Source organism: Chiloscyllium plagiosum, chromosome 7 (genome assembly GCF_004010195.1).
Source record: "Chiloscyllium plagiosum isolate BGI_BamShark_2017 chromosome 7, ASM401019v2, whole genome shotgun sequence".
Classification (NCBI taxonomy): Eukaryota; Metazoa; Chordata; class Chondrichthyes; order Orectolobiformes; family Hemiscylliidae; genus Chiloscyllium; species Chiloscyllium plagiosum.
Genome location: NC_057716.1, coordinates 44,998,943 through 45,013,666, shown reverse-complemented (window position 1 = coordinate 45,013,666; position 14,724 = coordinate 44,998,943). Strand labels below are relative to the sequence as shown.

General features: G+C 37.0%; 1 protein-coding gene across 1 annotated transcript in view; it reads left to right on the top strand.

Annotated features, from left to right (window-relative positions):
- mtx2 (metaxin 2) overlaps positions 1-14,724 on the top strand; it is a 102,635-nt gene that overhangs the window by 9,289 nt on the left and 78,622 nt on the right. The window contains exons 2-3 of the mRNA XM_043693536.1: positions 10,523-10,570; positions 11,298-11,344. Coding sequence (XP_043549471.1) covers positions 10,523-10,570; positions 11,298-11,344 — 95 coding nt within the window. The remainder of the gene's footprint in view (positions 1-10,522; positions 10,571-11,297; positions 11,345-14,724) is intronic.

Below are 14,724 nucleotides of genomic sequence, written 5' to 3'. Positions count from 1 at the left end.
GTTCTTGTCTAATACCGTCAAAATTGGCCTTTCTCCAATTTAGAACTTCAACTTTTAGATCTGGTCTATCCTTTTCCATCACTATGGTCGCTGGCCCCAAAGTGCTCCCCCACTGACACCTCAGTCACCTGTCCTGCCTTATTTCCCAAGAGTAGGTCAAGTTTTGCACCTTCTCTAGTAAGTACATCCACATACTGAATCAGAAAATTGTCTTGTACGCACTTAAGAAATTCCTCTCCATCTAAACCTTTAACACTATGGCAGTCCCAGTCGATGTTTGGAAAGTTAAAATCCCCTACCAAAATCCCCTACCATAACTACCCTATTATTCTTACAGATAGCCGAGATCTCCTTACAAGTTTGTTTCTCAATTTCCCTCTGACTGTTGGGGGTTCTATAATACAATCCCAATAAAGTGATCATCCCTTTCTTATTTCTCAGTTTCACCCAAATAACTTCCCTGGATGTATTTCTGGGAATATCCTCCCTCAGCACAGCTGTAATGCTATCCCTTATCAAAAATGCCACTCCTCCTCCTCTCTCGCCTCCCTTTCTATCCTTCCTGTACCATTTATATCCTGGAACATTAAGCTGCCAGTCCTTTTTTTGTAACTTTAAAAACAGTCCAGCAATTGGAAGCCTGTGCCAGTAATCGAATGCATGTGACTTCAGATCTCACCTTCATAATTAACAAATGATAAAGATGACAAAAACAAACTGGTCAATCAGAGTGAGCACAAAGTCGTTAATTGTTATAAAAAATACATTTTTAATGGAAAGAATCCTGTTCTGGGTGAATAACTTCATTATAATCAAACTGATACGGTTGCAATCATTCAAGTAACAAGGCCAGCACCACCTTAGAGCAACTGGAGCTCAATAATACAAATGCTGGCTTGACAAACAATGTGTACATAGAAATTCAGGTTAGTCTCACTTGTAACAGAACCAAAAATTACAAAGATATCCCACAACTGTTGTGCAATTTTTTGGTCATTTTCCAAAGATTTAATACAAACACTTGCATGGCGTAGTGTTTGCCAAAATAATCTAATACTATCTAGCCTTTGCAGATACCAAGATTGAAGCATGTTCCAACCTGTTGGAATAAGAACTGTTAGCATTTCTTATTTACTTATTTCCCAAAAAGTCATTTTGAACTATTTTCTTGCAGATTATGTTGCAGCATATCCATTTTGAAAATACTTCCAGTTGAGCTCATTGTACATGTTCTGTCATAATGGTGATAAAATACACACTATTCAAATTCCATTCTGATTTTAATAATTTCATGGACTAAAATGATTTTGAAGAGGGACGAAACACTGACTTTGATACAAGTCACCTGACCAGATATGTTAACCATATTCTATGAAACTAACATGGAATAAACAAGGCTTGAAATGAATTTAATGCTTTATCAAAAGGCGCTGAAACTGGTCAACCCAGTCAGGTATAAAAAGATCCTTGGCTCCTATTTTCATTTATACATCAGACATGGAAATACACAAACCATCTTGTATTTCAGAGTTGCTTTTGTCAGAGTACGAGAAATGGATTCTATTGTAGAAACAGATCCAGCTGGAGAAAGTGCTGTCTGGTTTTGAAGAAAGCCAAGTGCTCAGTGACAGAACTGATTGAAGAAAAATCATTTGGATGCGAAGAACTTAGAAAAAAACTTTGTGGTATTTGCTACTGCTGATAATTGAAGACATTCAGTAAATAACCATGATTTTAGGTTAAAATCTGGTGCCTTAAAGACACTTGTCTCTACTGTACATATAGACAGTGTGTTCCTTTCCTCTTCCTTTTGTACTGGACACTATGTTTGTTCTAACTTTTGTGCCTGTGAGTATGCTTGACGTTGTGTCCACTATTTTTCTTGTGATTAGTCGATAATAAAATTGTGCTGTGTTTCACTGAAGAAATCCTTGCATATGGTCCCTTCCTGCTGCATTGGAAACTGGTTACCTATGTTTTAACTGGAGAGATATGTTGCCTCAGAGACAAAAAAACCCTGCAGATGCTGGAATCCAAGGTAGACAAGCAGGAGGCTAGAAGAACACAGCAAACCAAGCAGCGTCAAGAGGTGGAGAAGACGATGTTTCGTGGGTAAACCTTCAGGACTGGGGTTGGGTATAGGGGTGCTGCAGATAGAGAGGGTTTTGGGGTCAGGATGGAGAAGTGGGGATAGGTGAAGGCAGGTAGATGGTATGACCTGGTCGGTCAATGGGAGGAATGAATACAGTAGGTGTCTGGGAGTCAATAGGAGAAAAGAAAAGGGACGTAAATTTTATGCCCACCCATGAGGTTGAAAAAACAGGAGCCGATTCACCTCTCCTCACTTGGTTTTGTTTTTATTCATTAGTGGGATGAGGATATTGCTGGCTGGCAAGCATTTATCTCTGATCACCCCAACGGCAGTTAAGTCAACCACATTGCTGTGGGTCTGGAGTCATGTGTATGTCAGACCAGGTAAGGTTGGCAGTTTCCTTGACTAAAAGACATCAGTGAACCAGATAGGTTTTTCTGATAATTGATTATGGATTCATGGTCATCGTTAGATTGCTAATTTCAGGCTTTCTTACTGAATTCAAATTCCACCGCTTGCTATATTGGGGAACAACGTGTTTTTTTAAAATAAAAGTTTCTGCGTGACCAGAATTTTTAAAGAAAATTTGAAACAGAATTAAATTTCTTCTTTCATAGCACCATGTATAAGTCAAGAAGAAATTGAATAATTCAGAGGTGTAATAGGTGGAAATTAAGAGGATTGGTGGTCAACTTCAATACAACTAAGGAAAAATATGGTGAGAACCTATAGAATGTAAAGGAGATTAGAGGCAATATAAAACATTGTTTCACTTACCAACCTTGCAGAAGTTAAACAATTTAACAGAAAACTGTTAAACTGGCAACACTCAGATTTTGTTGGAACTTAATTCCCACAGACGGTCGATCCAACAGACACTGATGAATAAAGATGAAAAACTACTTTCTTTGTGTTCCTCCTCAGCAAGAATTTCTTTTGGAGTTATTTTTGTTCCACGTGTGAACAAGTTTTCACTGTTTATTAGGCAAGGCTAGAGCTGCAATATGGAAGAAGTTCCAAGGAAATTTCCTGGCCTTTGCTTTCTCTCCTTCCTAACTCAACACTGTCAAGACCATGGATTGTATCTTTGGGCTCTTTATCTCCTGGGCTGTAAGCGAAGTCACTCCACCGCCTTAAAATTAACACTCCATTTCAATTCACTATAATTGCTAGCTTCTGTAAATTTTGGCAGTGCCATTTCAGTGATAGCATTTCTGCACGATGCATGAGGCTGTAGTCTATTTATTGTACATGCATATAATGTTATCAGTCTAATGTAAATCGCTGAATCTGCCAATACAGAAGGAAACCTTGAACGTTTTGTTAATATATTAGTGCTGAAATTGAAACTGGCTTCATAAATTGCATGCTGCTAGTTACTGTATAATCCTTCTAATTAAGGCAAGATGTTTGTGTTGGGAATGGAATGTTTTTCCAATTTGGGGATCGCTGTCAACGTAAAGCCTTTCCAGATTAGTATGAAGTAGCCAATGCAAACAAAAGTTCCCTGAAACTTGTTGGAACCATCTCTCTCCTCAACCATCCTTTAAGATTAACCAAATTTTGCTAAAGTATGGCTGAGTTTTATGTTGTACGTTTATATGTGCTAGGAACCAGGTTGTAACGCCTTGAACTTTTTCTGGGGTTGCTGGAAGTTACAAGACTTTGTGTACCATCAATGTAAGTTAGATACATTAAAGTATGTTGCTGGAAGGACGCATCCATTAAAATAGTTTGCTTTGGCAATTTCCCTCTCTTTGAACCAATTTTTCTTATTTCCTTCCTTTTGCAATGAAGATATCAGTTCTTGTACAAACGTGGTTTCATGGATGCTGGTTATTCTCTGATACCACAGTCAAGTAGCACTCCACATTTCTCAATCTAGACAGTGAGTGTTAACTAATAGGGGAATTAGTGCAACTATTTTTGTTTTTACTGGACAATCACATATTTTCTTCTTGCAGTGGTAACTGCCCGTTGACCTTGATCAGGCACAGGTACGCTGTTAAGGTGTTATCAGTTTATTTTTATCCAGAAACTCAACTAATGTTCTGGAGACCTGGGTTCAAATCCTGCCATGAATGAATTTGAATTCAATTAAGAATCTGGAATTAAGGGTCTATAGGTGACTACGAAGCCAGTGTCAACTGTCGGAAAAACCCATCTGGTTCCCTAATGCCCTTTTAGTCAAGGAAATATGTTATCCTTATCTGGTCTGGCCTATGTGTGACTGCAGACCCACAGTAATGTAGCTGACTCTTAACTGCCCTCTGGGCAATGAAGGATAAGCAATAAATGCTGGCATAGCCAGCAATGCCCATACCCTGTGAGTGCATTTAAAAAAAAAAGGATGCTCGATGAGCTATAGTGCTCCATTGTATAAAAGACTGGAAATAATAACCGGGAACATTTTGCTTTATGAAGCTCAGTTGTTCATAGCTTTAACAGGCTAGGCCAAATTTGTGTTTGCTTTTGTGAATGCATCTTCTGTATTTATATTTGTTACTGGAACAGTGCCTAATAATATTGAAACAGCAATAATAGTTAGATGGCACAAGCAGGTTCATGAACTGAGATTACCAGCCCAGGCATTGATGTAATGAAATATTGTTTGTATCCACAAAAATTGTAGGCCTTGTAATATGGTCTGGCTATTGACATTGTTCCTTTGGCTAAGTATTCAGTTAACTCAAACAGCAAAGAAAACTGACTCCTTACATGATTCTGCTCATGAATGTACATTTGTGAGCAACTGTATTAGATGTTTATAAATTTGGTGGGAATCTCTCGGCTGCTATCGACTTAGCCCTAACAGGAACACAGACAAGTGTGGATATTAATCTTGATTATAATTCTCTATGTAGCTCAACAACCTCCTGAAATTTGCTGTCTCGGCACTTAAAACTAGGCAGGATGGTGAAGTGGCAGAGGGCTTCCTTTGTCTATGTGGATCTATACCAATCAAAATGCCAGTGCCTTTGTTAAGAATGGAAGGTGGAAAGCCTAATAAACTTTGCTTTATGCCTGCTATTTTGATTTTATCAAACCTAATTTAAATTGCATATTACAAAAATCAGATATTGAAATGTTATAGAGACCTCTATTGATAAGCAGAAGACCTTGGGGAAATTTCCTTTTATGCTCTAGACGTAGTGAGTAGCAAACTGTAATCCATATGCTATGGAAATATGTGGCCCAAGGATAAATGAAGTTTGATTTTAGTGGAGTTTTTTTGTGTCATAAATCACTGTGATAGAAAACAGGCTTGTGTGGTTAAGCTACATGTAATTTGTGTTTGGTGATATAAGAAATTTTACATCATGTTCAGTACCTTTTAAAATGCATGTTTTGTACAAGACTGTTATTTTAGCCTGAAAATCACAGCTGTAGCTGTCATCTGTGATATTTACTGTTCCATTATTTATTGGTCTTGAACAATCCATAGAGACAGAAGGTTCAAACATGGACTATTTCCTGGTATTAAAACTGTTTTTATATTAAATTTTTATTTTTCCGTTTTATCAAAATTTGTATTGGAAGTTGTTCTGCAGATATAATTCCTAAAGATATTCCAGTAAATAGAGGCACTGTTTCACTTGATTCTCCATTTGAAACAAAATATAGATAAAGTTGTGTATGGTCACTGAAATGCAATGCACACTTTTTTTATAATTTGTTTTTGAGTTTCACAGATGACTAATATTTATATTACTGAATTTAGTTTCGTATTAATCCGCTGTTGCTAACAAAAGCTTTTTTTTAGATAAAATATATTTAGTGTTTGTTACATATATTTCTTGTTGTAGGACTGAAACTTTTTATTCCTCCTAATTTGTTTGTTTAGAAGTGTAGGATTATTAATTTATCACTTAGGTATGGTATTATAGGAAGTTTTTTTACATCTTAATCACAAAATAATACCATGCTGTTGTTTGACAAACCACTGGATTTATAACTTTCTTGAGAAGTTTTTACACTTTTATTATTGTTTATTTTAAGGGTGACTAATCAGGTTAACCATAATTATTAGGAAAATATTGTAACACTTATTTAAATCTTTACAAAGCTTTTGTTGTTTTGAAGTTGTCAGCATTGTTAACATAATTTATTTGCTTGAAGTAAATATTAAAGGTAAACTGTCATCTCAGAGTCAGGGAAAAAAATCCTGCTAATAAAATGAATATAGTAAGTGAAGGTTTTCTGACCTGTAATTATATGGCTAGTTTCTGTTTTTGTGACTTCAAGCAAATGAGGAATGTGTTCTAAAAGTTGGCTTTAGCTAGTGGTATTTGTAGAAAAAAAGGTAAAGTCTGAATTTAATTTTTGACAGCCAGGTAATCTGGAGAATTGCCTAGTTTTTAGCTGGCTTATGAAGTGGTTAGTATATTACAAGTGTCTAATGTACACTGGTGTAACAGAACTACACGGTTACTATACTGACAGCATGTGTGTGTAAAACCATTGTACTGCATTCTGCTACCTTTTACCTTGCAAGTCTCAATGTTTACTTCCTCATGACGCTATAATTTTTATTCACATCTTTAATAACTATCAGCTCAGTGACTCAAATACTTTCCTGGTCTTTTCCCTCTACAAATTGCAGCTTCTTTTGAAAAGTTTTCCTTATTTTTCTACTACTTTGAGGTCTCTTGATCTTTGTTATCTTGATGTTCACTAGGGTCCATTAATTCTGTGCTCCAATGAATATAACAGAACAACTAGGAACAGGTGAAGGCAATTCAGCTCCTAGAGCCTGTTCTATTTTGATATGATCATGACTAAGCTCAACTTGACCTCAACTGCATTTGCCTGCTCATTCTCCATCACTTTTCAACCCTAGGACTAATGACTAACCCGATGTCTCCTCCTCAAATTTACTCAATGTCCGAGCATCCGTTATACTGTGGGGTAGTGAATTCCACAGACTGAGAGAAGTAATTTCTTCACTTCTGTTTTCTATCTGCTGTCCCTTATCTTAAAGCTATAATCTCTATGAAATAATTCCAGGAACTTTATTCATGCTTTACATGTCTTATTGAACCACCTCAACCTTCTGGACTACCTACGCTGCTCGAACGTTCATTTGGCATTTTCTGCTTATGACTTTTGTCTTTTAATTACTCTCCTCTTACTTGCTGCTGTTTTATCCATCATGCTCTTACACATTCATTCTTGCAAAGTCTTTTCACCTTGTTTTTAGTTTTGCTTTCAAAGTCCCACTGATAACTGTTATGTTCAGTTAACTAACAATTCAAAAAATAGGTAGGCAAGCAATTTGTGAATAAGATACTAAGAATCTGGAAAGGAATGTAGATTTAAGTAGGTAAGTAAATATTAGGCAAGTGTGGGGAAAATGTGAAGTTGATCATTTTGGCAGGAAGAATAGAAAAATAGAATATTATTTAAATGGAAGGAAATCATGGAATGCTATGGTATGGAGAGCTCTAGGTGACAAAAAGTTAGCATGCGGGTACAGCAAGTGATTTGGAAACAAATGTAATATTGGTATTTATTGCACGGGGATGAAGTATATAATAGTAGACAAGTCTTTCTACAATTGAATAGGACATTGATGAGACCATGTTTAAGGTACTATGTTAAGTTTTGGTTGCTTTGTTTAATCTTACTGAAAGTAGTTCAGAAAAGGTTGGCTAGGCTGATTCCTGGGATAAAAGAGCTGTCTTATGAGGAAGGTTGAGCAGGTTAGAGTTTCATTAGAGTTTAGAAGAATGATCTAATTTAAATATATGAGACTCAAACAGATTGTCTCGGTAAATGCTGAATGAATGTTTCACCTTGGGAGTCAAGAACATGATGTGCAGTTTGCAAATGAAGGGTCTTCCATTTGAGACAGATGAGAAATTTCTTCTTAGTGTTGCTCTTTATCTTAGAGAGCCATTGAAGCTGAGTTCAATAGATTTTTTTTTTCAAAACGTTATTGAGGGTTATAGATGCAATCAGGAAAATGGAATAGGGGCCACAATCTGATCAGTCATGATTTTACTGACTGGTGGAACTGGCTGAAGATGTAAATTGGCCTATTACTATTTTGTTTGATCTAATGATTGGGTTAACTAACTTGATAGTTGATTTCAAACTTCTCATGTCATGTCAACTGGATAAGCTAATTGCTGGGAAACATAATAAAATTTGTAGTTCAGCAAAAATCATTAGTGTATTTAAATGAATTGTTTTATCATTTATCAGGATTAGAGAACTTTTTCAGTGATTTGAAGTCACAAAGTATGTTGTACAAATAGGACTCATGAATCTCAATGTTCAGTACCATTTGTGACTCCTCAGATGTGCTCAAATGCAACATGATCTGGACAATATCCACACTTGGGCTGACAAGTGGCAAGCAACATTTACACCCCTCAAATGCCAGGCTATAACCATCGCCAATAAGATGCAATCTAACCACCGCCCCATGACATTCAATGGTGCTACCATCACTGAATCCCCCACCATCAACGCCCTGGTGGTTATCATTGACCAGAAACCCAACTGGACACCACATAAACACTGTAGCTATAAGAACAGTCAGAGGCTAGGAATACTATAGCAAGTAACTCACCTTTTAACTCCCCAAAGCTTGTCCACCATCTACAAGGCACAAGTCAGGAATGTGATGGAATACTCCTCGCTTGTCTGGATGAGTGCAGCCCCAACAACAGTCAAGAAGCTCGACATCATCCAAGAAAAGCAGCTTACTGGATTAACACTAAGCCCACAAGCATCCACTTCCTCCACCACCAACGCTCAGTCACGGCAGTGTATACTATCTACAAGATGCACTGCAACATTTCACCAAAGATCCTCCAACTGCACCTTCCAAACCCATGACCACTTCCATCTAAAGGGCAACAGATATATGGGAACATCATCACCTTCAAGTCCAAGTCACTCATCATCCTGACTTGAAAATGTATTGCTGTTCCTTCACTGTCACTGGGTCAAAATCCTGGAATTCCCACCCTAATGACATTGTGGGGCAACCAACAGTAGGTGGACTGCAGCAGTTCAAGAAGGCAGCTCACCACCATCTCCTCAAGGGCAATAAATGCTGGCCAGCCAGCAATGCCCACATTCCACAAATGAATAAATAAAAAAAATCAAACAAAGGTGGTTTGCAGGTGCAGCAAGTAAATAAGAAGGCAAATGGCATATTATCCTGCATTGCCAGAGGGATGGAGTTTAAAAACATGTTGGTTAAGCTGTCACTGTTTCTGGTTCTTTTGAGGTCATACCTGTGTATCTTTTGAGAAAGATGTACTGGCAATGGAGGGGTGGAGAGGAGGCTCACCAGGTTGATTCCAGAATTGAGAGAACATAGAACTTTACAGCGCAGTACAAGCCCTTTGGCTCTCTGATGTTGAGCCGGCCTGTGAAACCAATCTGAAGACCATTAACCTGCACTATTCCATTTTCAATCATATGTTTATCCAATGATCATTTAAATGCCCTTAAAGTTTGCGAGTCTACTACTGTTGCCCCTTACTACTCTCTGAGTAAAGAAACTACCTCTGACAGCTGTCCTATATCTATCACCCCTCAGTTTAAAGGTGTGGCCCCTCATGCTGGCCATCATCATTTGACGGAAAAAGGCTCTCACTGTCCAGTCGACCCTATCCAACTCTCTGATTATATTATATGCCTCAATTAAGTAACCTCTCAATCTTCTTTCTCACAAAGTCAGCCGCAAGTCCCTCAGCCTTTCCTCATAAGATCTTCCCTCCATGCCAGACAACATCCTAGTAAGTCTCCTCTGAACCCTTTCCAACACTTCCACATCTTTCCTGTAATGCGGTGACCAGAATTGTACGCAATACTCCAAGTGCAACTGCATCAGAGTTTTGTACAACCCTCAACATGAGAGGATTGGCTTGTGGGAGGGATTATACTCATTGGAATTTAGAAGAATGAGGGGGGAATCTTACAGAAACTTATAAAATTATGACAGGAATACATAAGATAGAAGCAGAAAGGTTGTTTCCACTGGCAGGTGAAACTAGAACTAAGGGGAATAGCCTCAAAATAAGGGGGAACAGATTTAGGACTGAGTGGAGGAGGAACTTCTTTATTCAAAGGGTTGTGAATCTGGAATTTCCTGCCCAATGAAACATTTGAGTCTACCTTATTGAATATTTTTAAAGCAAAGATAGATTTTTGAACTGTAAAGGAATTAATGATTATAGTGAGCGGGCAGGTACATGGAGCTGAGTCTGTGAAAAGATCAGCTACGGTCTTATTTAATGCTGGAGCAGACTCGATGGCTTACTCCTGCACATATATCTAATGTTCTTATGTTTTTAGCACATTTTTGTAATAAAATGGAGATAGTTCTCCTCCGAAGTTAGGTCTACTGTTTTGAGTTCAGATGTGGTTCTTTATGCCTATACATTTCATGCATTTATTTTGTTGTTACAGCTGCAGAACCTTGGCCCGAAAATGCAACACTGTATCAACCCTTGAAAGGTAGGCATTGTGTTTTAGAATTAAATCTTGTAATACTTTATACTGCATCATTTGTTTTTGCAACTAATTGTGTTTTTCAATCAAAGATTCGGTGCATGTCGTGGAAAATTTTAATACTTGGTGGTACTTCATCCTATTAAGATGATTTTGCTGACATGTGTCTGTCAAATAAACAAGACATTCATGAAATCTTGCCTTCATGATTTATTATTCAGCAAGTAAATAGCTTGTTGTGAAATGATATGGTTGAAAACCCTATTGATAGGTTTACCAACAGTTGGGAAATGATTTGTAGGTCCATCAGATATTTAAATATTATGGCAAATGTGGCTCTCATTAAAAAAAAGAACTTTAAAATGCTTCACATTGGTAGAGACAGTTCAGTTTTCCTTTAGCAGCTGTTCATATATCATCAGCTCATGTTACGGCCCCCATTTGGGGCACAGCAGCCTGCTCCAGTTGTCAGTAGACTGCAAAGTAATGAAGACTAATGGGTTGCTGCCCCAGTCCTCTAAACCAAGGAATTTTTATTGCAGTGAACTTGTCATCTTTCTTTCTTCTGACAGACTGAAATGTTTTATAATGTTAGCTTCAAATAGCTTTTTAGAATGCCATTGGAGACTTTTCTTGCTTTAGGTAAGCAATGCTAAAAGATTATTGTGTACTAATGGTCTGATTCAGGTGATAAAATTTCCTTCTATATAACTTTTGTCCTCTCATTATGCAGGGGAACAGATTTTGCTGTCAGACAATGCTTCCTGTCTTGCTGTTCAGGTAGGCATAAAAGCATTATGTTCTTGGTATTAAGGGTCAACTAATCAGATTGGATGCAAAATCCTTAATCAGTTTGAGAGAAAACACATACTGTGGTATGAAAACTTCTGTAAAACTCATTAATGCTTGTTTGCTTGGAAAATCTGTTCAGTTTGCAGAGGAATGTCTCAGAAAATAATACATGAAGAAAGTGGTCACCTGGGGATCAATCGGAAAGATAGATGATCAAATTTAAATATTGTACGGTGTATCATAATTTTTTTTTGTTCTTTAAATGTTGTTGGCCCTGAAAAGTTCTGGAAAAACTTGTAAAGAAAGAAAAATGCACAGAGTTTTGATGGTCACTGCTCGATGACTGGTAAATATTTTTAATCAGTCTGTTCAGAGATGTTATGACACAGTTGGAGCTGGTGGGACTTGAATCCAGACCTTATACTATACTTTGTTTTAACAAAACGTATTGTAGATTACAACTGTGGCAAAACTTCCCTTTTAGGAGAGGTTATTTGCTTGACAGGACTGTCATATTTAATTCAATATTTTTGGCGCTTGCCATTTTTTCATAGGTTTTTAATTAAGGAACAGAGAAAAGATGAGGCTTTCTTTTCATTCAGGGTTGTGAGGATCAGAAATTCACTGTGAACGAAGGGTGGAAGCACATGCAATAGGGCTTTGAAAAGGGAATTGGATATATAATTGAAAAGGAAACATTTGTAGGACTGCAGGGAGAAAGTAGCAGTCAACTAATCGGACAACGTTTTCAAAATGCTGGCATTGGCACAATAGGACAAACAGCGCTGTATAATTTGAAACATGCCACTATTTTTCTGTATTTTGAAATTACTGTAAATTGTATAAGTAAGCAATTATAATGCTTGAGCTTTTGCTGGTGGTTTTGCTTAAGTTCAGTTGTCTCACTTGCCTCTAAATCTGTTTTCCTCATATTAGCACACATTTCAATTCACATCTTTCAATGAATTGGTGCTGCACGTTTTTCTGATAGATTGAATTTGATCAAGAAGCACTCTTATTCTAGGTATTGTGACAGTGGTGACAGTAAAAGTGGTAGTTTTAACTAAAAAAAAGTAAGATTAAAGTTCTTTAGAAGTTACTCAACCAGTGGTATCATATGATTACAAATTACTCCATTAGTGGTGTTAATTATCTTAATATTCATTATTTTAATTTCTGGGTTTTAACAAAAATGTTTTAAATTGATGTTCATTCAGCGGTATGGCTTATTTTGTTTATTCACTTGTGAAAAACTCAGAAGTACCAATGAATTTTAGATGATACTGGTTCTTCACTAGGGATCTCTTAGTTTGTTTTAAGACCTATATTGTGGATGAGGGATTTGGGAGTAATAAACAATGAGCAATAAAAAAAGCTATAAGGTGTTGCAAGTTACTCATTAATCTGAAATATTGATTTACTTCAGACTGTACATAAAGTACAGTGAGTTGTAGTTACTTACATTTTACTGACGAGTTACACAGAAACCGGATACTCAGCCCAACAGGTCATGGTCAGGGTTAATGTTTCACATGTTTCTCCTTCCACATTGCTTCATCTCACACTATCAACATTTCTTTCCTTTCCAGTTTTTTTCTCCTTACAATACTTATCTAGTTTCCCATAAGTGATTCAATGTGATTCACCTCTAGTACTCCATGGAGTATTAAGTTCCACATTTGAATTACTTTACTATTAAAGACACATCTTGTGAATTTGTTTTTGGAATTATCAATGACTATTTTACTCTTTTGTCCCCTACTTTTGGAACCTCCCTCTTTATTCCAGGCATCTTGTTTTCTGCATTTACTTGAGGTCCTAGGGAGTGTTGCTGAACAAAGAGACGTTGGAGTGCAGGTTCATAGCTCCTTGAAAATGGAGTCGCAGGTAGATAGGATTGTGAAGAAGGCGTTTGGTATGCTTTCCTTTATTGGTCAGAGTATTGAGTACAGGAATTGGGAGGTCATGTTGCGGCTGTACAGGACATTGGTTAGGCCACTGTTGGAATATTGCGTGCAGTTCTGGTCTCCTTCCAATCGGAAAGATGTTGTGGAACTTGAAAGGGTTCAGAAAAGACTTATTCACACAGAGGGTGGTACGTGTATGGAATGAGCTGCCAGAGGATGTGGTGGAGGCTGGTACAATTGCAGCATTTAAGAGGCATTTGGATGGGTATATGAATAGGAAGGGTTTGGAGGGATATGGGCCGGGTGCTGGCAGGTGGGACTAGATTGGGTTGGGATACCTGGTCGGCATGGACGAGTTGGACCGAAGGGTCTGTTTCCATGCTGTACATCTCTATGACTCTAAAAGAGAGAGCCTGGTAATTCTTTCTTCATAACTGCAATCTCTTAGCTGTGCTCAGTCTTATGAATCATTTATGCACATTTTCTAATGCCTTTATAGCCTTTTTGTAATGTGGAGTCTAGAAGTGAACACACATCATAAGTGTGATCTAAACAAAATTCCACATTGGCTTTTTTATTATTGAATGTTATTAATTTGGAAATGAATCACAGTGCTTTGTTTGTATATTTTTAAAGCTTTTGTAAACCTCTGATACTTTTGATGGCTTGTGGACCCTATACCCCGTATTTATTTACTCCTTTTAAGACCGGTATTTCTGAAGGGTATGTGTCATTCAACCAAATTGCACCACCTCAGATCCAGTTATTTTGTTAATATTCTTAAATTCAACTTAGAAAATTGTTTGTTAATACTATTGTTAATTGTTACGATATAGAAAATATTATATGCAGTAACTGTTTTAAAACATCATTTCTGTTCAGGCAGCATGAAATGTTTATATTGCTACAGAAATACCCTTGGTCATTTTGAAACATGTATGTGAAGGGCTGATTCCTGAAGGTATTGCCATTTTCCTGCAGTAATTTTTCAAAGGCGATTTGTCAATTTTTCACAAATAACAGCAATAAATTATGATTTGGAATGTGAATCACAGTGTTCTCTTAGAATTAGTTTTTCATTACTTAGAGTATTTTATGTAAAGTAATCTTTAAAATCTAAAATTGTAGTTCTTGGTTTCTAAGAATTCATATTTCTGCATAGGATTATCATGTGTCTGTCTATCTCTCTCTCTCTCTCTTCCTGCAGTAATTTTTCAAAGGCGATTTGTCAATTTTTCACAAATAACAGCAATAAATTATGATTTGGAATGTGAATCACAGTGTTCTCTTAGAATTAGTTTTTCATTACTTAGAGTATTTTATGTAAAGTAATCTTTAAAATCTAAAATTGTAGTTCTTGGTTTCTAAGAATTCATATTTCTGCATAGGATTATCATGTGTCTGTCTATCTCTCTCTCTCTCTCTCTCTCTCTCTCTCTCTTCTTTCTCTCTTTTCTTTCT